The 19,683-nt window shown below is 53.9% G+C and overlaps 2 protein-coding genes across 2 annotated transcripts; both read left to right on the top strand.

Annotated features, from left to right (window-relative positions):
- The first annotated feature begins 3,611 nt into the window (after nt 1-3,611).
- Nucleotides 3,612-8,117, top strand: Aqp2 (aquaporin 2). The gene is made up of 4 exons (XM_041642724.1): nt 3,612-3,971; nt 6,443-6,607; nt 7,080-7,160; nt 7,812-8,117. The coding sequence occupies exons 1-4, from the start codon at nt 3,612-3,614 to the stop codon at nt 8,019-8,021; spliced, it is 816 nt and encodes a 271-aa protein (XP_041498658.1). The 3' UTR covers nt 8,022-8,117.
- A 7,824-nt stretch (nt 8,118-15,941) lies between these two features.
- Aqp5 (aquaporin 5) lies at nt 15,942-19,429 on the top strand. The gene is made up of 4 exons (XM_041642765.1): nt 15,942-16,454; nt 17,447-17,611; nt 18,055-18,138; nt 18,758-19,429. The coding sequence occupies exons 1-4, from the start codon at nt 16,092-16,094 to the stop codon at nt 18,941-18,943; spliced, it is 798 nt and encodes a 265-aa protein (XP_041498699.1). The 5' UTR covers nt 15,942-16,091; the 3' UTR covers nt 18,944-19,429.
- Nucleotides 19,430-19,683: the final 254 nt, after the last annotated feature.

The raw sequence follows: 19,683 nt of genomic DNA, 5'->3' as shown, positions 1-19,683 counted from the left end.
TAATCCCAGCACTCGGGAGGCAGAGGCAGGTGGATCTCTGTGAGTTCGAGGCCAGTCTGGTCTACAAGAGCTAGTTCCAGGACAGGCACCAAAGCTACAGAGAAACCTTGTCTCAAAAACCAAAAAAAAAAAAAAAAAAAAAAAAGATACATGCAGAAAAATGATGGTAGGAAAATACTAAAGTCTTTTTTCTCATAATTAAATCATTAATTTCTATAAATAAGCACAGAAGACTGAATATGCACAGTAAAAACACTGCAATTCACAACACAACAATCTCAGATCTCACCAAGGTGCTGCAAGCAAGGTTTTCCTGGCCTTGGGAGGTGCACCACCACATGTGCACAGGAAGTGCATGAGCTGTTCACCAGTGTACAGCCGAGCCGCAAACACTGACTCACTAGACTTAGGGTTTTGAATTAAGTTTTTGGTTGCTGCACGTTCAGAAACCTTTTACTGTGGCCAAATTGTCATGATGCCCTCATTCAGTTCTGGGAACTGCAATTTAGGAAGCTGGAGGGGCCAGACAAAAACAAAAACAAAAGAAGCAAAAACAAACTGTGGCCTCAGGGAGTACTGCTGTGCCCGCCGGAGGCCGCAAGGGAGGCTGGGCCTGGGGTAGGAACCCTCTTCCTCCCTGGCAGGAAGAAAGGCCTAGCACAATGCCAGGGCATGAGTCCGGTTATGACTGCCCTCCCCCTCCTCCATGGCTTGGGTCCAAACCAGAATATTCTGAAGCTTCCTGGAAGTCCCAATCTCTGTGGGCTTCATGTCTGTAAAATGAGACCCACACGTACCCATGGTCTGCCTGATCCTATCCTTGGTGTTTTGTTTGTTATTTCAGTGCAATGGAACCCAGGGCTTCACCTGTGCTCTTCTGCTGAGCCACAGCCCTAGCCCCATGAAAATATGGAGGTATAGCAAAAAACGCTCAAATCTGTGGTGAGGTTTCATGGACCATGCAGAAGCCGATGGCACTGTAGACATCTATTCTGGGTCTGTCGTGACACTAGGCTGGTCACAGGCAGTGAACCAATGAACGCTGCCCTCATGATCACAAGAAAAGGTATAGACCAGAAAGGGTGTGTGGCGCATTGAAGGTCCCCCAGCCAATGGTCAAGGTCAGAAAGGGTGTGTGGCGCATTGAAGGTCCCCCAGCCAATGGTCAAGGTCAGAAAGGGTGTGTGGCGCATTGAAGGTCCCACAGCCAATGGTCAAGGTCAGAAAGGGTGTGTGGCGCATTGAAGGTCCCACAGCCAATGGTCAAGGTCAGAAAGGGTGTGTGGCGCATTGAAGGTCCCACAGCCAATGGTCAAGGTCAGAAAGGGTGTGTGGCGCATTGAAGGTCCCACAGCCAATGGTCAAGGTCAGAAAGGGTGTGTGGCGCATTGAAGGTCCCACAGCCAATGGTCAAGGTCAGAAAGGGTGTGTGGCGCATTGAAGGTCCCACAGCCAATGGTCAAGGTCAGAAAGGGTGTGTGGCGCATTGAAGGTCCCACAGCCAATGGTCAAGGTCAGAAAGGGTGTGTGGCGCATTGAAGGTCCCCCAGCCAATGGTCAAGGTCAGAAAGGGTGTGTGGCGCATTGAAGGTCCCACAGCCAATGGTCAAGGTCAGTTTGGAGCCACTGTCACAACTGCAGCTCAAGTTCAGCTTTCCAGGGACCCCTGAGATAGGCGGGGACTAAAGGTGTAGAGGGAGACAGTACACACAAGATAGTATTGTACTTCAAGATGCAGTCAAGATAGTCTGGTCCCTGGGAGGGGTCCTCCATCCTTTTTGTGTGCCAAGTCTGGGTATGCTATGGCTAAAGGAGGAAACTGAGTCATGGGTACCCTTCTCAAAATACGGCTCTACCACCCTCACCTCTGACTTTCTCTGGAGAGCCTTGAATTGGAGGGCAGGACTCCTGAGCAGCAAGCACCTGGGGACCAGACACCTTGTGCAAGCACTGCTTGAGGCCCAAGCCTTGTGGGGCTCTCTATTCCCCTGGAGCTTGCCTGCGTTAGCATCGGTCTTGTTTTCTCCCCCTCGTCCTCATCTTCCTCCCGAACGGCAGGAATTGCAATCATGTGTGTGGTGTGAGCATGTGTGCATGTGTTATGTATGTGGACACCTGTTTGTTGTGCACTTGTACATTCTGAAAACAGATGTGCGGGAAACATCACTGCCACCATCATCCAGGTGAGGAGACAGGCTCAGAGCAGGTGTCGGAAGTGGAGGGTGTCATGGAAAGCTGTCTACACTAGCTTCTAGTCCCAGCTCAGTCCCCAATCCTCGGGGACACCTTGGATAAGTAACCGGCCCTCCCTTGGCCTCAGTTTCCCCCTTTAACCATTGCATAAAGTCTCCACTCTGTACTCATCAGTCCCTCCCAAACTTCTGTTCCTCGGACTACTGCTGGCCAGGAGGTCTAGAAGGCCATCATCTGAATGCATTGTGCCCTCCTACCTTTGAGTCTCCAGAGAAGGAAGAGGCGTGGGGTAGGCCCATCTTCTAGGCCTGTGGCAGCAGGGCGGCCTCGCCTGGACACCAAGACTAGAGGGTCACTAGCAGGCACTGGGGTTTCCTTGAGCTTATAGGACTGGCTATGCCACACACGTGCTACAGAAATGCCTTCTTCCTGTGGCAAGGGGGGCTCTGAGCTGACGGGTTTTATCTGGAATCTGTTGCAGCTGCAGAGACTCTGAATTTGGGTACCTGTTTGCCTCAAAATGCAAACAGCGCTGAGCAATGGCTGACGGAACCTGAGTTCTTCCTGAGAGCCCGGCACTGTATCCATGCAAATCTCTATCCCGTGAGATAGTTTTATTATCTCATTTATAGAGACAGGCCAGAAATGTCACATCTCAGAGACAGGAGTGGGCTCTGCTGAACAGAAGCCCTCATTTTCCCCAGCTGACCCTAGTGACTGCACCATGCGGGGCCAGGATCCCAGAGCCACTGAGCTGCGGGCAATGGGAGTCGCTCTCTGGCTGGGGTTTTTGGCTGAAGGTACAGGATAATGACTTACGGGTGATTGACTGCGAGAAAGCCAGTCCTAGGCCTTTTGCCTTGGAAACTTGTCACAGGCCGTCCGGTTGTTTTCCATCCCTTTCCAGAAGGAAGACCGCCCAGTCCGCTCCGACAGTTCCTCACAGTTGGTTTTGGATGAGGCACTGCCCCTTCCTTGATCAGTCAGTCAGTGAGAAAGCCATTGGACACGGTCTTCTCTACAGGAACTAGTGCTGGTGGTGGCCACTGTGGAGGCAGGGGAGGCCCTGCGGCAGCTCCCTGGGGTAGCTGAGGGAACAAACACGGAAAACAGGGGACGTCAATCCTTATCTGGAGTTCATTAATGAGAACATTAGTCGGCTGTGGAAGCCAAGATGGGAAGATAGGACATTGGGTGGGCAGGGGCAGGGCTGGGGGCAAGGCCACCATGGGAGAACATGGTATTGGCAGACACACCTCTATCCCACGTGCCCAAATCCAGGATAGAAAGGTCCTATAAATGCCCAAGGTCCAGCCTCCACAGAGGTCCAGAGAAAAAGAAGAGAGAAAGAGAGAGGGGCAAGGGAAAGCCACTCCCGTGGCCCAGACCCCTGGCCAGGGCTCAGAAGGCTGGGCAGCATGTGGGAACTCCGATCCATAGCCTTCTCCCGGGCCGTGTTGGCTGAATTCCTGGCCACACTCCTTTTCGTTTTCTTTGGCCTTGGCTCAGCCCTCCAGTGGGCCAGCTCCCCGCCATCTGTGCTTCAGATCGCTGTGGCCTTTGGCCTGGGCATTGGCACCTTGGTTCAAGCTCTGGGCCATGTCAGCGGGGCGCACATCAACCCTGCTGTGACTGTGGCCTGCCTAGTGGGCTGCCACGTCTCCTTCCTTCGAGCTGCCTTCTATGTGGCTGCCCAGCTGCTGGGGGCTGTGGTCGGGGCTGCGATACTCCATGAGATTACTCCAGTAGAAATCCGCGGGGACCTGGCAGTCAATGCTGTGAGTAGCCTGAAGCTCTGCCCCTTCTGGGAAGGGCGGACACTGAGAACCCTGGGGCTGGATGAAAGGTGTGGACAAGCCGAGTGGGGAAACAGAGAGCTAGGCTAGGAACACAGCTACATCAGGAGAGCTGAGGAGAGAGCCAGAGTCACCAGGAACAGAATCCTGTTGGCCACCTGGGGGCCTTGCACCCAGTCCTACCAAGGGAGAACATGCTCGGGTTTCTGATGAACTCCAGAGGAGTGGAGTGCAACCAGACACAGCACCCTAGAACAGATAAGCAGCCCCTTGGGGCCTCGGAACTTCCAAGTGTGCTTGCAGAGATCTAGAAAGGAAGGGATGACATCTCTCCACAGCACTGACTGTGTGAGGACTAGATAGTTCCTCATGAGCCAAACACTGACAGCTCCGTAAGGGAGGGTGGGTTTGGGTGGGTAGGGTGTGTGCTAAACCCTCAAACCCTGATTCAGCTGCAAAACCCATAATCTCTCCCTCAACCAATTGTCCTAAATAATACCATCTGGTCTTTGTCTCGCGAACAAAGAAACAGACTTGGGAAGGGAAGTGGTGGAGTGAACATTCTAGAGTTTGCTCATGCCAGAATTACCAGAACCCGACAGAAGCCTGCAGCTTGCCAAGCAATGGTGCCTTCGCGCCATGGTGGTGCGCAGTGCCCGGGACACTTTGAGAGGAGAAAATGGAGCCATGGTCCTTCTTCTCTCCAATCTGTGCAGGCCTAGGAATCTAGGGACCCTTCAGCACGACTAGACCCCTACCCCAAACCAGGAAAGCAAGAACCTCTCAGGCCTCCTCTGTTTCGCCACTTACTTGTTCCCTCGGCCCTGCACACACTCGCCTCATCTGAAGGAGTGACTGTCCTTATGAGAGGGACGGAAAACACTCTTCTTCAGACTGGAGAATACAGCGAGGCTAGGGAGGCCGAAGCGAGGGATGGAATGTATCTATTGCTATTAAAAATTAAATGGGTTTTACAACAGGCAGACATCCAGCCAGAGTCAAAGAAGAACTTCCTGAGAGCACACCTCAGGCTTTTTCTAGCAGGAAGACACTGGGGAAACTAAGACCCTGGGGAGCAGCCAGCCCTTGTCCACCAACATCTCCCAGCCTACCCAGCAGTCACCATCAAAGGCTGTTCCTCTGCATTGACCCCATCTTGCATGGTGGCGGGAAGCCTGCCTGTCTGGAATAAGGCAGCATAGTGCCTGGTGAGAGACCAGTGGCCACCCGAGCTGCTCATGTTCTCTGAGGATGACACCAAGAGTCAGCTTGGACCACAGAAGTTGCCCTCGATGCAGCTCTGCCCTTTGCCAGGCCACATACTAGTTTATCCTTGGTACAGCGTTGTAAGTTCAGTTCTGAGGTCTCCCAGCATTCAGTAGGCCCAAATCATGGAGGTAGTAAACAGTGTCATCTAGAAATAGTCCAGGCTATGTGACATCAGACCCACATCTCGAGCATCCCCCTTGAACAGCCACTGCCAACAAGAGTGGGGTTAGAGGCTTGCCCTTGTCATCCTTGATCCTCCAGGATTGGTCTTATCATCCTCGTTGTACAGAATGGGACACTGAGACCAGAGCAAACAGTCCCCCAGCAAACAGAAGCCTCAGAAGCGGCAGTTCCAAGCCCTCTTTCCTGTCACTAGGAGGCTGTAGCAGAGCAGAGCTTGAGGCTAGACCCTAGAAAGACCTTGAAGCTGAGGCTAGGAGCTCAGGACCTAGAGAAGGAATGTGGGGCTTAGGAATTGTCACCAGCCCTCCCTGTGCAGTGCTCAACCCCAGAGGGCAGGGCGTGGGGCACAGGATGACAAACCCAGAGAGAAATCAGCACTGGGTGTGGCCAGGTTATGAAACGGCCTCTTAGTTCAACCCCAAGTTCTCTTCTTTCCCACAGCAGGAGCTGCACTGACCATGGGCACCCCACCTTCAGCATCTAGAGCCCCCACCCCGCCCTCCCCTACCCCTCCACCCCCAACCACCCACCCTCCACCCCACCTCCACAGGATTTGCAGCCCTGGGGACAGAATTCTGAATGCAATGGGTAGAGGTGAAGACTATATGTTCTTTGACCGTGGGACCCCAGGAAGATTGATCCCCTCCACATCCCATTGCATCGGGGTGACCTAGAGAAACAGACTGTTCTGTTACCAGTCCCAAAGTTTCCTTCTGCAATCAGACCCCTCCCCCAAATCTGAATCATGACATCTTTCCTCTCAAAGATCTCAGCCTCCATGCCTGTTAAGTTCTGGGATCCACCTCCCACCCTCAGGCTGTCCAGGGTCCCCGCCCTGCCTCGGGGCCAGGATCCAGAAGGGGTAGTGGTTGCAATTAGAGTGGAGGGGGCAGTTTTCTGGCTCTCACCCTAGGGCCTCCATGGAGCTAGAAGCAGGGGGACAGAAGAGGGGGAAGGCAGAGTGAGCAGCTCCCCTCCACTCACTCACCGCCCCCCTCCAGCTCCACAACAACGCAACAGCAGGCCAGGCGGTGACCGTGGAGCTCTTCCTGACCCTGCAGCTGGTGATCTGCATCTTTGCCTCCACGGATGAGCGGCGCGGTGACAACCTGGGCAGCCCTGCTCTCTCCATCGGTTTCTCTGTAACCCTGGGCCACCTCCTTGGAGTAAGTCACGGCTGCTGGTTCCAGCCACCCTGCAGGAACCAAAACATACATGTCCCCCAAAGAAACATCCACATGGGACATTGTGGAGATAGACGCATACAACTCCCCAGAGGGACAGTTTCCCAGAATAACTAGCTCTTGTAGACCAGGCTGGTCTCGAACTCACAGAGATCCGCCTGCCTCTGCCTCCCGAGTGCTGGGATTAAAGGCGTGCGCCACCACCGCCCGGCGACCAGGTTATTCTTGAACTCACTGAGATCCTCCTGCCTCTGCTTTCCGAGTGCTGGGATGAAAGGTGTGCACCATTCATGCCCCCTTTCATCATGGGTTCACCTTAAACTGAGTCCAAGCTTCCAAGCACTGGTAGGGGGTGGAGGTGAGGCTGTCCCACCCTGTTCTCAGTCTCCTTTTTTCTCTACCCCCTCCTCCCCCACCCCCCCACCCCGCACCCCGCACCCACCTCCTATTGCAGATCTACTTCACAGGCTGCTCCATGAACCCAGCACGCTCCCTGGCTCCGGCAGTCGTCACGGGCAAGTTTGATGACCACTGGGTAATGGCCAAAGCCCTGACTTCCCCATTCCTAGAAATCATCCCAGGGAGACACTAGGGGGCTATAAAAGATGGGGGGGTGGAGGAGTGGACTTCTCAATCCCTCTCCACTTGTCCTGAGGCCCTGAGAAACATTTGTTTCACCCTTCAGAGCCATGCCAAAGATTCTGTCTTCCCCTGTCCCTTGTTATCAACGAAGATAACAGTCAGTATTTTATCGGTTTTCTTGGGGAAAATTAAGCGAGTTTATCTCCATAACATAGTGCCTGGCATTCAGGACCCAGTAAATGATACTCATGCTTAACAGTTAGCTTGGTATGTGCTGGGCCCTTTGCTCAGAGCTTTGCAAACCTTGCCCGTTTAATTGCCCCATCTCTAGGAAGTGGACATTCTTGTAAGAAAAGAAACAGGTTCCGAGAAAGTGAGTTGTCTAAGTTCACACAAGTGGTAAAATCCGGACTCCCAGCTAGGCAGCAGGCTTAAGAATTTGCCCACTCACCCCCTACACTAACTAGTGGCCCTTGGCAGCTCATGCTGACGGTATCAGAGGCACCCGACGGCCGGATCCTACGCAGCCTGGACAGCAGTGTACATGGGGTTGGGGGGGGGGCTGGATGAGCCGTGCCAGAACCTCTCCTCTCACTCCGCACAGGTCTTCTGGATCGGACCCCTGGTGGGCGCTATCCTCGGCTCCCTCCTCTACAACTACCTGCTGTTCCCTTCCGCCAAGAGCCTGCAGGAACGCCTGGCGGTGCTCAAGGGCCTAGAGCCCGACACTGATTGGGAGGAGCGCGAGGTGCGGCGGCGGCAGTCGGTGGAGCTCCACTCCCCGCAGAGCCTGCCGCGTGGGAGCAAAGCCTGAGCGCCCCGCCCCGCACTATCCCGCACCGCAGCGCAGCGTACCGCAGCGCAGTCAGCGACCGCCCGCCCCTTCCCTCCCCCCGGCGCACCGTCCGCCCCCGGTGCAGTGGCTGCTCCAGCGCCCGCAAGCGCGGTGAGCCTCAAGAAGGGGCTCTCCCGGGAACCTGGCAGCACCCCCACCCCGAAGTCTTGGCCCCAGCGACCATCCGGCTCATTTCTTGCAGGGAACCAGGAACTTGGGAAAACAAGCTAGTGGGGAGGGAAAGCAGGCGGGCGGGAGAAGGAGAGCTCTGGAGAGCCCGCACCTGGTGCAGGGGAAACGTGGGTAGAGACCACCTTGGGGGCCTGTGGTTGGTATCTGGTTTTGTTCAGGTGTAAAAGTGCTCGTCCATCTCCGCGTGCTTCTCTCCTCACGTGCAGGGTCTGCATGTGCCTGAGTGTGACCCTGAATGCCCATGGTGATACAGGGCTGGGATTTCTCATTCCCGCTTTGGCCGCCCACTCTGACACCTGCAATAAATCCACTTTCTCCGCTATGGAAGAGTCCTCCTAGCAAGTCAGGTCCAGGAAGGAGTGGGCAGCTTGTTTCCAACCTCATCCTCGACCCCCTGGGAAGACTCTACCAAATTAACAGTCCTCGGCCCAAAGACTTGTCAGGACTCATTGCTGTAAGGAGCCTGTCAACTAGAGAACAAGTCCCCTAGACATAACCTCTGGAGAAGGGAGGACTGGGTATCCAAGGACTCCTTTTCTACCCCAAGGGAGGGCTCTTCAACGGGGAGAGGGTGCTGCTTGACTCTCTTCCCCAGGGAGCCCCCCCAAAGATTAGTCTACCACTTGGGCAAAGAAAACAAAAGCCCTCCATCGGCCGCAGCTTTTGTCCTGAGAGGGGAGATTTGCAATTAGATACTGCATGAAAGGAGACACTCGGTTTCGCAAGGGAGCCCGGGAGCCTGGCACACAGCACATGCCTATGGCTGGTAGGGCAAGGTGCTCAGGCATGCAACCACAGGCACCAAGCAACACCCCTCCTTCACTTGTTGCCCCTCCCCCGTAGGAATCTCTGTTCCCTCTTTCCTTTCCTCCCTCCCTGTGCTCCACGCCGCCAGCTCCCACGGCCTGACGCTTACTGTGTGGACCTTGCAGTCTGCGCTCTCCTGGATCAGAGGAAGGAAGTTACTGGAGCAGGCAGAGGCAGGTCCAGAATCTGGAACCCAGACTTCTAAGCCAGAGCAGGGCATCTGCTCTCAGATGAGATTTAACTGGGATTAAGTAAGACTATGCATATAAAGATGCCCTGTGAACTGTGATTCCATTATTAGGCTCATTTTCATTATCGCCGCCTTCTCCAGGAGGGGAGGGCAGAAAAGCCAGACCTCTAGCTTTCTCTACTTCGTGTAATTGGTAGTTAGAGCAAACGGGAGCCCTGGGGCCCCAAGGTCCAGACAGAAGGAGCCAGGTTTGGCGCTGGCCGCTTCCTGGTCCAGGCTCTGAGCTTTCCTCATTGCCTGCGTGCTGGCTGGCTTCCACCTTCTCCCTCAGCCACCCTTCCTCTCGCTGCAACCACGCCTGACACCTCTTGTCCATGTTGTCACCCCACACTCTCAAGGCTTCTGACTGCATCTGTCCACAGCACCAGCCTCACTCCAACACCCCATGCACGTGACCAGATCAAAACAAAATCTCTGTAGCTGTGACCTTTGTGTCTGCCTGACCAAACTTCTCATTGGAGGCAAGAAGAGGCTCATTGGGCATGCACGCTGTGAGAAGGACCCTCCCATACCCCAACAACTGCTGACAGTGACTTGACCTCATGGCTTCCGAAGAGTGGCGTCAGTGACCTCTGGGGCCGCCTCTCGGTCATTGCCCTGAAAGCTCAAAGGATTTAGGAACCCCATGCCCACTCCACTTACCCCAACGCACCCCTCTTGAAGGTCAAGGATGTATCTGGACCACTTCCTGAGTCACATCTGCCCCAAGACTGAAGCCTAAATGATAGGAGAATCAGGGAATAAGTGACACGTGTCTCTGTGTCCCAGCACCAGGGCTGGCCACTTCCTATGTCTTAACTCATCTATGGAGACCTTCCATCAGTTCAGGAAGGGTCACAGTCCCCAGCCATGTAAGGCTTTCCTGTTTCCACACAATCCCCTCAACATTCCAACCTGGTGAGATAGGCAGAGCAAATGCTCCTTTTCCCACTTGATTCTAGAACTGAGGCCCTAAAGGTTGGCCCAAAGACACACAGGTAATACACAGCAGAGCCAAGACTTGAACCCAGGCTGTCTTACACAAGATCCCACATCTTTCCTCTGAGGCAAACCCCAATCTCTTCCTGAGAGCCCCCGACTAAAACCAGAACACTCAGCCCAGTCCAAGTCTCCATCATGTAGTGGACAGATGGTCTTGAAGTGGGTGGTGAGTGGGTCAGAGGAATTGCCACAAGGACTCATGGGTGGTTTCTGCCCTTGAAGAGCACCCAGTCAAGAAGGTGGAGGTCAGACACACCCAAACTAGACAGACACAGCACTGCATAGAGGCAGGTGAGCAGACTTGCAGGTCCCCAAGCTGGGGACACACACAGCTCTGGACTGTCCCGGTGGCATCCTCCCCCTTTCCCATTTTGTGCAGAATGACTTCATCCCTCCAAAAGTTGCTCTGATGTTTGTGTCTACAAGCTGTGGCCCTGAAGGTACACCACGCCCACAGGAAGAGTGTAAGCCCCTCGGAGGCAAGGCAGTCTCTTACTGTCTCTTCCTTTTTGGTCTTGTCAAATGGTGTTCTGCATATAGGAAACAATAAATGCTCATTTGTCAATAAATGCTTCCTCTCTCCCACAGCTTAAAAATGATCAATTCAGTCCACTTGCCCGAGACAGTCCCAGGTTCCTAACATTTCCACCCCAACCTTCTCCTTCCAGAGGTCCCTATAATAGGAGAGATGGGAGAAGAGCCTTACTCTGAGAGATGTTAGCCCCTCGGCCACAGGTAGGAAGACACTCTTCCCAGATAAATAGGGAACATCCTTTGGAACAGGAAGGTCAGGACCTTGAGTGTGCAGGGCAAAGACAATTCTTATTATTACTTTTATTTTATCGTATGTGTTATGAACATGTTGCCTGCATATATGTCTGTGCACCATGTATGTGCTTGGTGCCCATGGAGGCCAGAATAGGTCATCCCTTGGACTGGGTTACAGACCATTGCGAGCCACCATGTGAGCTCTGGGAATCGAACCCAGGTTCTCTGGAAGAGCAGCCAATGCTCTTAACCAGGGAACGATCTCTCCAGCCCCTATTCTAAAATATAGTACCTCTGACAGCAGTGGCAGGGACAGAATCCCAGCCCCATTGTCACCCACAAGTACCTGAGTTCCCTTGATCTTAGTTCAGAACAGATCCTTGGCTCGAACACAGAAAAGAACTCCAGGAGACGCCAGCACAAAGTAGGGCTGGAGTTCATTAAAAGACACATTTATTAGAAGAAAAACGAGGACCAGCTGAGCGTATGGGCACCGGCTTCTCAGTGAAGACCGCCAGTGACATGTCTGAGTGCTAGCCATATAGGGCGCGTTGGTGACGCTCAACGGGGTGCCGAGAAACTGGTTTTCTTCAATAAGTGTGATTTCAGGGTGTCTCTGGAAGTGGCTCTGGGGAGGCCTTGGGTCTGAAAAAGTAAAACTGGAAGCTGCGCAAGGAGGTTGGGATGTGCTGTTCTATTGTAAAGGGAGTTTCTGATGGGATTCCTAGAAAATTACAGGTTTAATTGTAACCTGGGAAGGAGAAAGCCTTAAGCAAATGTTAATTGCGTTGGGATTATTGACTCCGTGCTAGTCTGAGTCCCCTCTCTATAACAGATTGTAAAGGAGCTCCTGAGGTGTCCTGGGTGGGATCACAGTGAGATAAGAAAACGCCAGGAGACACCACGTCTCACAAGCCTTTTTTATTGTAAATGGCATCTTCCCTGAGAGGCTAGAAAACTGGGGGTTTGTGGCTGGGAAAGGAGAAAGCTTTACGGTCCTGAGTTCCTTGCTCGTGCTCTCTCTCCTTCTGCTCCTGATTTGGACCTTGAGATTTATGTCCAGTGCTCCAATGTGGGTCTCTGTCTCTGTCTCCTTTCATCGCCTGCTGAAGGTTAATATTCAGGAGGATGCCTATATGTTTTTCTTTGGGTTCTCCTTATTTAGCTTCTCTAGGATCACTCAGTGTCCTTGGTTTATGGCTAGAAACCAAATATGAGTGAGTACATCCCATGTTCCTCTTTTTGGGTCTGGCTTACCTCACTCAGGATAGTGTTTTCTATTTCCATCCATTTGCATGCAAAATTCAAGAAGCCCTTGTTTTTTACTGCTGAGTAGTACTCTAATATGTATATATTCCATACTTTCTTCATCCATTCTTCCATTGAAGGGCATCTAGGTTGTTTCCAGGTTCTGGCTATGACAAACAATGCTGCTATGAACATCGTAGAGCATATACTTTTGTTGTATGATAAGGCCTCTCTTGGGTATATTTCCAAGAGTGGTATTGCTGGAACTCAGGACCGCAAGGGGTGCACCCACACACTGAGACAATGGGGATGTTCTACTGGGAACTCACCAAGGCCAGCTGGCCTGGGTCTGGAAAAGCCTGGGATAAAACCGGACTCTCTGAACATAGCGGACAATGAGGACTACTGAGAACTCAAGAACAATGGCAATGGGTTTCTGATCCTACTGCACGCACTGGCTTTGTGGGAGCCTAGGCAGTTTGGATGCTCAACTTACTAGACCTGGATGGAGGTGGCGGTTCCTTGGACTTCCCACAGGACAGGGAACCCTGATTGCTTTTCGGGATGGGGGGGAACTTAATTGGGGGAGGGGGAGGGAAATGGGAGGCAGTGGCGGGGAAGAGACAGAAATCTTTAATAAATAAATAAATTAAAAAATATCAAACCAAAGTGCTACTATTAAAAAAAAGAAATATATCTGAAAATAACTCTGAAATACATTTTTAGTCACTGCCAACATATACAATAAAATTTTAGTTGGTTATTATTAAAAAAAATTAAAAGGAGAAAGCTTTAAGCAAAAGTTGCCAACTGTGTTGAAATTTTTGGTCCTCCGCTGGTAAGAGGCTCCATCCAGACTCTGGGGTAATAGGCTTCTTTCTCTTCCCATATCTCCATAATTTTGCCAGAAACTCTCTCCCATCGTTTCTCCAGTAAGGGACCTGGTGACCCTGATGGTTAGAGAGATGAAAAGGCCTCAGACGCAATCCTTGGAAACAGAACCGGTTGCCCTTGGGGGAACCTTGACAGATGGGGCCTTCTTTGGTTACACCAAGGCCATTCCTTGTGACCACGTCTGTGGTCTCTATCCCAGGCCACTGTGCCAGGCTGAGCAAGTGACTTCTGAGTTCTGGCCTTCTCACAAGGTTGCTTGGAATTAAATAATTAGCACAGAAGAGACAATTCCAGATTATATTTTAATCCAGAAAATGGCAAGAACTAGTTCTTTTGTTTGTTTGTCTTTGAGATAGGGTCTCACTATGTAGTCTCTGGCTGATCTAGAACTTACTCTGTAGACCAGGCTGGCCTCGAACTCACAGAGATCTGCCTGCCTCTGCCTCTCAAAGGCTGGAATGAAAGGTGTGAGCTACCATGCCTGACCCAAACTAACTTTTTTCCTCCCCAGCACTGGGAATTGAACTTAGGACCCCACACATGCTAGGCAATGGCTCTACCACTGAGCTATCTTCCCAGCAAAAGCAAGTTCTTAGCCTTCCCGGTCCTTTGTTAGCTGGGGAAGAATAAGGCTCTCATTCTCAGGCAGGAACGCCCTTTGATGGCCGGACTACCAGGAGCTCTGACTTCTGTCCACTCGGGGAAAATAGAATGTGAGACCTACGGATTCAGTAAGACAGTGCCTGGACAAAAAAGGTGAAGAAAAATAAAAAATTAATTTTTTAAAAAAGGAGAGCGGTGCCTAGGGAAGGCAAAGTAAAAACTACAGAGAGGGGGTGGGGTTGTCTGGCCTCCAGGTCTCTGAAGCGATTGTGGCCCTTCTCCAGTCTGAACCTCAAGCCCTAAAGAAAATCCTTATTGCAGCTGCCTTGCCCTGCTGGGGGCATAGCCTTGCAACTCTACAGAGAAAAGAACAGTCCACCTGACTGGAGCCGTTGGGGAGGAGTCGCTCAGCAGGAAATGCCAGGCAGAATGGGAAACAATAGCAGGGTTTCTTTGGACCCTGTTTTCTTTGGCCTCTTAGCTGCCACCTGGCCTGAAGTCCCTCCTCCAGGGTCTTGCTTTTCTGCAGGCGCCTCCTTTCACCCTCTGCTGGACATGCGTATCTTTTCTCTCTCCCAGCTGCACCTTAGGACATAACTGCCCTGGGAGGTTTTTAAATGGATCATAGCATGAGATGACTTTCCTGAGCCTTGCTCTATGGCTGGCACAAGGCAAAGTGCTCAAGCATGAATGGGGAGGGCAGAGGGGGCCCTGAGGTGGGGCCCTGAGGTGGGTCCCTGCCCTGTCCCCAAGCCCTGGAAAGCTCTCTGTCCTTCCACACATACCAAACCTGGCGAGGGCTGAGGGCAGCAGAGGAGGTCTGGAAGCCCAGAGGGGAGAGATAAGGGACAAGAGGGAGCAGAGAACTAGAAAAATGTGTCACCCAGTCCTAGAATGTGGAAGCACTTGATTGCGGTGGGAGTGGGGACCAGAAAGACAAACTGTATGAGAGTCAGACATAGGAAAATGAGATAGAGACAGGCAAAAACAAAGACCCACAGATTAAGAGACTAAGAACGGTGAAATAGAGAGTAGCCAGAAACAGTGATAGCCAGGCTGACTGTAAAAGGAAGGAAGGAAAAAGCAGAAACCAAAAGTCAGAGAGACAGGCAGAAAGAGGGTGACTTAGAAAACAAAAAGGGATAGAAAAAAAGGAACCGGCAAAGAGACTGTGGGAGGGAGCAGAAATGAAGAGAGAGAGAGAGAGAGAGAGAGAGAGAGAGAGAAACCGAGACTGCCACGTTTGGAAGAAAGACCAACACGGATTAGAAGCCGACTTGGAGAGCGACCAAAACTAAATGAGGGTTTAAATGGACCTAAAGAGTCTGGCTGAGGAGGAAGAGAGAAGGAAGCGGGGGTCTAAAATGAGGGACTTCTGGGTCGGAAACAAGAGAGGCCAAGACCCTTCACTCTGACCCCAGTCTCAGGGCCTCTTCCCTAAGCCCAAATCGCTCACCACCCCAGGGCTCCCAAGGGCTGCCATGGAGAATGTCTCCTAGAGTCTGCTGCCTAGAGCCGACACTGCCACACGTGGCGTCGAGGATTGCCAAGCGCAGGGCAGGCTGGCACTGTGTTCCCTACCCAACGCCCCCGCTCCCGCCGGGCTGGACCGGGGAGAGGCCCACGATCGCCGGACCGCCCCCGCCACGGGCGGATAGGGAGCTAAGAGGCGCTGTCCTCATAGTGTCGCATCACTCTGGCCCGGCCGTGGGTGAAGCCGGGTCAGGATGCCCTGGTCGTGCGAGGAAAAGGAGGAGCTGGACCAAAAGCCCAAGGAGCAGAAAAGGGAAAGATTGTCAGCCGTCCCGGGCCGCGGGTGAAGGCCGACGAGAGGGACTTCCAGAGCTCTGTGCGACGGGAGGCAGCAGCCCAGGGAGCCCGGGCACGTACGTCGGTCAGGAGGGCGCGGGAGCAGCGCGGAGCGCACGATGCGCGCGACCCAGGCCGCTGGGCCGGTCTACACCGCCGCGTGGGTCACGTGGCCCGGGCGGGTCCGCCGCTTTGCGGGCGGGGGGTCGGGGGCGCGCGGGGCTGGGGGCGGCGAGCGCGCGCCCGCCAGGCTCGCTCCCTGTGCGCTGCGCTGGCCCCTGGGCACGGGAGCCGCCCCCAGCCCCCCCGCGCTCTGCCCGCCTCGGGGCGCGCGCCCTCTATATAGCGCACCCCTGCCCTGCCCGTGTCAGGCCGCCTGCCACGGAGTGGGCGCCGCACCGCGCGCAGAGCCCCGAAACCAGAGGCCCGCCGCTGCCAGCGCCGCCCCGACGGCCTCCCTGCGACGCTGCCGCTGCCACCGGGCACCCAAGGCCACCATGAAGAAGGAGGTGTGTTCAGTGGCCTTCTTCAAGGCCGTGTTTGCGGAGTTCCTGGCCACCCTCATCTTCGTCTTCTTTGGCCTGGGCTCGGCACTCAAGTGGCCCTCGGCGCTGCCCTCCATTCTGCAGATCTCCATCGCTTTTGGCCTGGCCATAGGTACCCTGGCTCAAGCTCTGGGGCCTGTGAGCGGTGGCCACATCAATCCGGCCATTACTCTGGCCCTCTTAGTAGGCAACCAAATCTCGCTGCTTCGTGCTATCTTCTACGTGGCAGCCCAGCTGGTGGGCGCCATTGCTGGGGCAGGCATCCTCTACTGGTTGGCGCCAATCAATGCGCGGGGCAACCTGGCCGTCAATGCGGTGAGTGCCTAGCAGACGGTAGAGGCGTGGGCAGAGACCCTGGGGACATTAAGACCAGATCCTCGATGCTTCTCCATCTTGAGAATGGGTACAACCAAAAGGCTGGCGCACAACAACTTTACCAGGAAAAATAGGTTTACCAACCAACCTCCTGGCCAAGCTGTGCCCCCTGTCCCAGCTTCTCCTCACGCTCTACTTCATCTGCCCCTCCTCTTACACTGTTCTGCCTGGCCTTGCTCCCCATGGCTGCCGAAACATCCCCTCGGCTTCTAGGTTCACCTGTGAGCTTTTGCTTGTCATCCCCTTGGCCGTTTACTTTTAATGGAACCTTCAAAGAGAAATGGATCGTAATCGTAGTCTGGGTAACCCCGATCTTCATGGGCTTCCAATATATTAGCCATAACATGGAGGTGGGCATAGCGTAGCAAGTGTTACACTTAGAAGCTATGATGTGACACTCCCCAAATACCGGCTCCCCCTTTTGTAACCCCTGCTCCTGCCCCCTACTGTCTCCCCATTTTTGCAGCCCTAGATTCAGCCCCCTGTCCCATGTGAACTGGGTTCATTAATCAAACACAGAGGAGGATTTTCGCGGCCATTGTCAAGCCGTGAGTCAGCCACACTGGAGAGACGGGTTTGAGGTTGGCACCAGCAGCGGGTCAGGCACGGATAGGAAGCCAGGGGCAGTTTGCAGGAGGCAAACTGGGCAGCTGCCCACAGGAGGGAGGGTAAATGCCAGCTTGTGGGGGCTGGGGATTGGGCAGAGCCATTGACACGATGGTGCTCAGGAAAACTCGCTGACACCCTACCCTCTGGCTACAGGCCTGAGCTTCAAGCCTGTGCACATTGAAGTATAGTTTCTGTAACGAATGGCTTGTCTGGTTCATGCAGAGGGCTTGGCTTCCAAGAACTCAGGTTCTAGGTGTCCTTGAAGGCCAGAACCGTCACAGAACCTGAAGGCAGCAGGGACCTAATCCAGCTTTTCCTTGTAGCTCAGCAACAGCACAACGCCTGGCAAGGCCACAGTGGTGGAGCTGATCTTGACCTTCCAGCTGGCTCTCTGCATCTTCTCCTCCACTGACTCCCGCCGTACCAGCCCAGTGGGCTCCCCAGCTTTGTCCATCGGCCTGTCTGTCACACTGGGCCACCTTGTGGGGGTGAGTAGTGCTGACACAAGCTGGGATGTCATGGAGAGAGGCCACTCAGGATGAATATGGAGCCCTAGAACAGCGACTCCTCCAGAAAGATGAGACCCGGCAGAGGTTAAGGCCTGGTCTTGGGGCTTCTGGACTGTAGTCCTACTGTGCCCTAGGTTTGAACTCCCCCAAAAGCCTCTCTGGACTGAGAAACAGTGCGACTAAGTGGAAGGGAGGGTGAGGTCAGAGAATTAGGCCCAAAAGAGGCTGAGAAGGGAAGAGGACATGGTCTGGAGGGCATGGTTTGATGGTCAGGTGGGCTGTGTGAACAGTGTCAGCAACCTAGGAACTGGAAAACCCGACTTTGAGATGTGGGTGGTCCTTACACTGTGACCTGAGAGAGCCAGAATTCTGTGGGAGGGGAAGGGACGGTGCCCTCCTCACTGTGACCCCCATCTACCCAGATCTACTTCACCGGCTGTTCCATGAACCCAGCCCGTTCCTTCGGTCCAGCGGTGGTCATGGATCGGTTCAGCCCCTCCCACTGGGTGAGTGTGGGCCTCCCCTGGCTCCCTAACAGGCCTGGAAACACAGGGAGCTGAACTGAAAGTCCAGGAGTGATCGCACTTTCTGGATGTTATGGGCCCAGAACCTGGGGGCTAGAAGGAGAAGGGAACACAGAATGGGCTGAAATGAAGCCTGACGGGTGGAGTGAACCAACACTTCTCTAGAAGTGGAACGGGCATCTGTGTGTGTATCTGTCCAAGTGGAGATGTTGGGGGCATGTTTTTCTGGGACTGTCCCTCTGAACAGTGTGTTGTATCCGTATGTCAGCCAGGCTTAGAGTGCAGAAAAGGGTGGCAGAGCCTTGCTGGGGCTTCAGCAGGGGACTGCTGGCTCCGCTCTGCCCCTTGGAAGACATCGTGTTGGGAGCTCTGTTTGTCTACTTGGAAGGTTGCCTTGCCTCTCTTTAGACTGGGATTAGGAAGCCTGTCTGTCCTGGGCTCTGCCTGCCTCCTTGGAGGGTCTGCATGTCTGTGGTCCATGACTTTGTCATTAAGGACTGGAAACCTGGAAGTCCATTTCCTTTCCGGGTCTGTGTGTCTGTGTCCTCATGAGGAAGGCATGAGTTCGGGGCTCAGCTTCTGCTTTAACCCTGTCTTGCAGGTCTTCTGGGTGGGGCCGATTGTGGGGGCCGTCCTGGCTGCCATCCTCTACTTCTACCTGCTCTTCCCCTCCTCCCTGAGCCTCAGTGATCGTGTGGCCGTCGTCAAAGGCACATACGAGCCGGACGAGGACTGGGAAGACCATCGGGAAGAGCGGAAAAAGACCATAGAGCTGACGGCACACTGACCAGCACAGGCAGGGGCCAGTCCCTCATCCCTGAACTGCTGGCAAAGAAGAAGAAAACTAGACCTCCAAGCATCCTTCCCACCGCCCTCTTGGTGGGGAAGAGGCACTGGACCCACGCTGACGATAGAAATGGAAGCAGAAGCCCACAGCGGGACACTCGGGTGGGGCCAGGGGCTGGAGTCTGACAGGGACAGGGTCTCTTCAGAATGAATGCCACAGGGCAGACCTCAGAGACTGTGACCGCAGTACCGAGCTCACAGACTGCCCAGGACCACAACAGAAAGGGGTGGTAGCAGCCTGCTTTGTCGCCCAGCCCAACCTCTCAAGTGCCAAAGCCAGCCCCCATGTGGGCAGAGGGGACATCCCCCAGAACCCCTCAGCAGAGGAACAGATGGTTCATTGAATGCCATCCTATTTATTTTTGGTCAAGGATGGGGGGTGCTGGTTTTGGGGTTGGGCACTTCCCAGTAAAACCATCAATCTTCATGTTCTGCTGTCATCTCCCTCTAGAAACCTCTTGGGACGACGGCCAGTCATGTCTCCCTTTGTGATACCACACCCACACACATGTTCATCAGAGGGCGCAGAGACTGTCAGACAAGTCCTCCAGACGGAAAAGCTGAGGCTAGGGGAGGCGGGCAGGACCAGAGAGCTGGAGGGTGGCGAGACCACATGTAGAAACAGAAAAATACAGAAACAGCACAAGAGACCAGGGAGGGCCAAGAAGAGGGTCCATAGCC

This window comes from Microtus oregoni, unplaced genomic scaffold, assembly GCF_018167655.1.
Source record: "Microtus oregoni isolate MIOR12 unplaced genomic scaffold, Mior012 000077F_ref0000221, whole genome shotgun sequence".
In the NCBI taxonomy this organism is placed as follows: Eukaryota; Metazoa; Chordata; class Mammalia; order Rodentia; family Cricetidae; genus Microtus; species Microtus oregoni.
The sequence above is the reverse complement of the archived record's forward strand: the minus strand, read 5'-3'. Positions and strand labels throughout refer to the sequence as shown.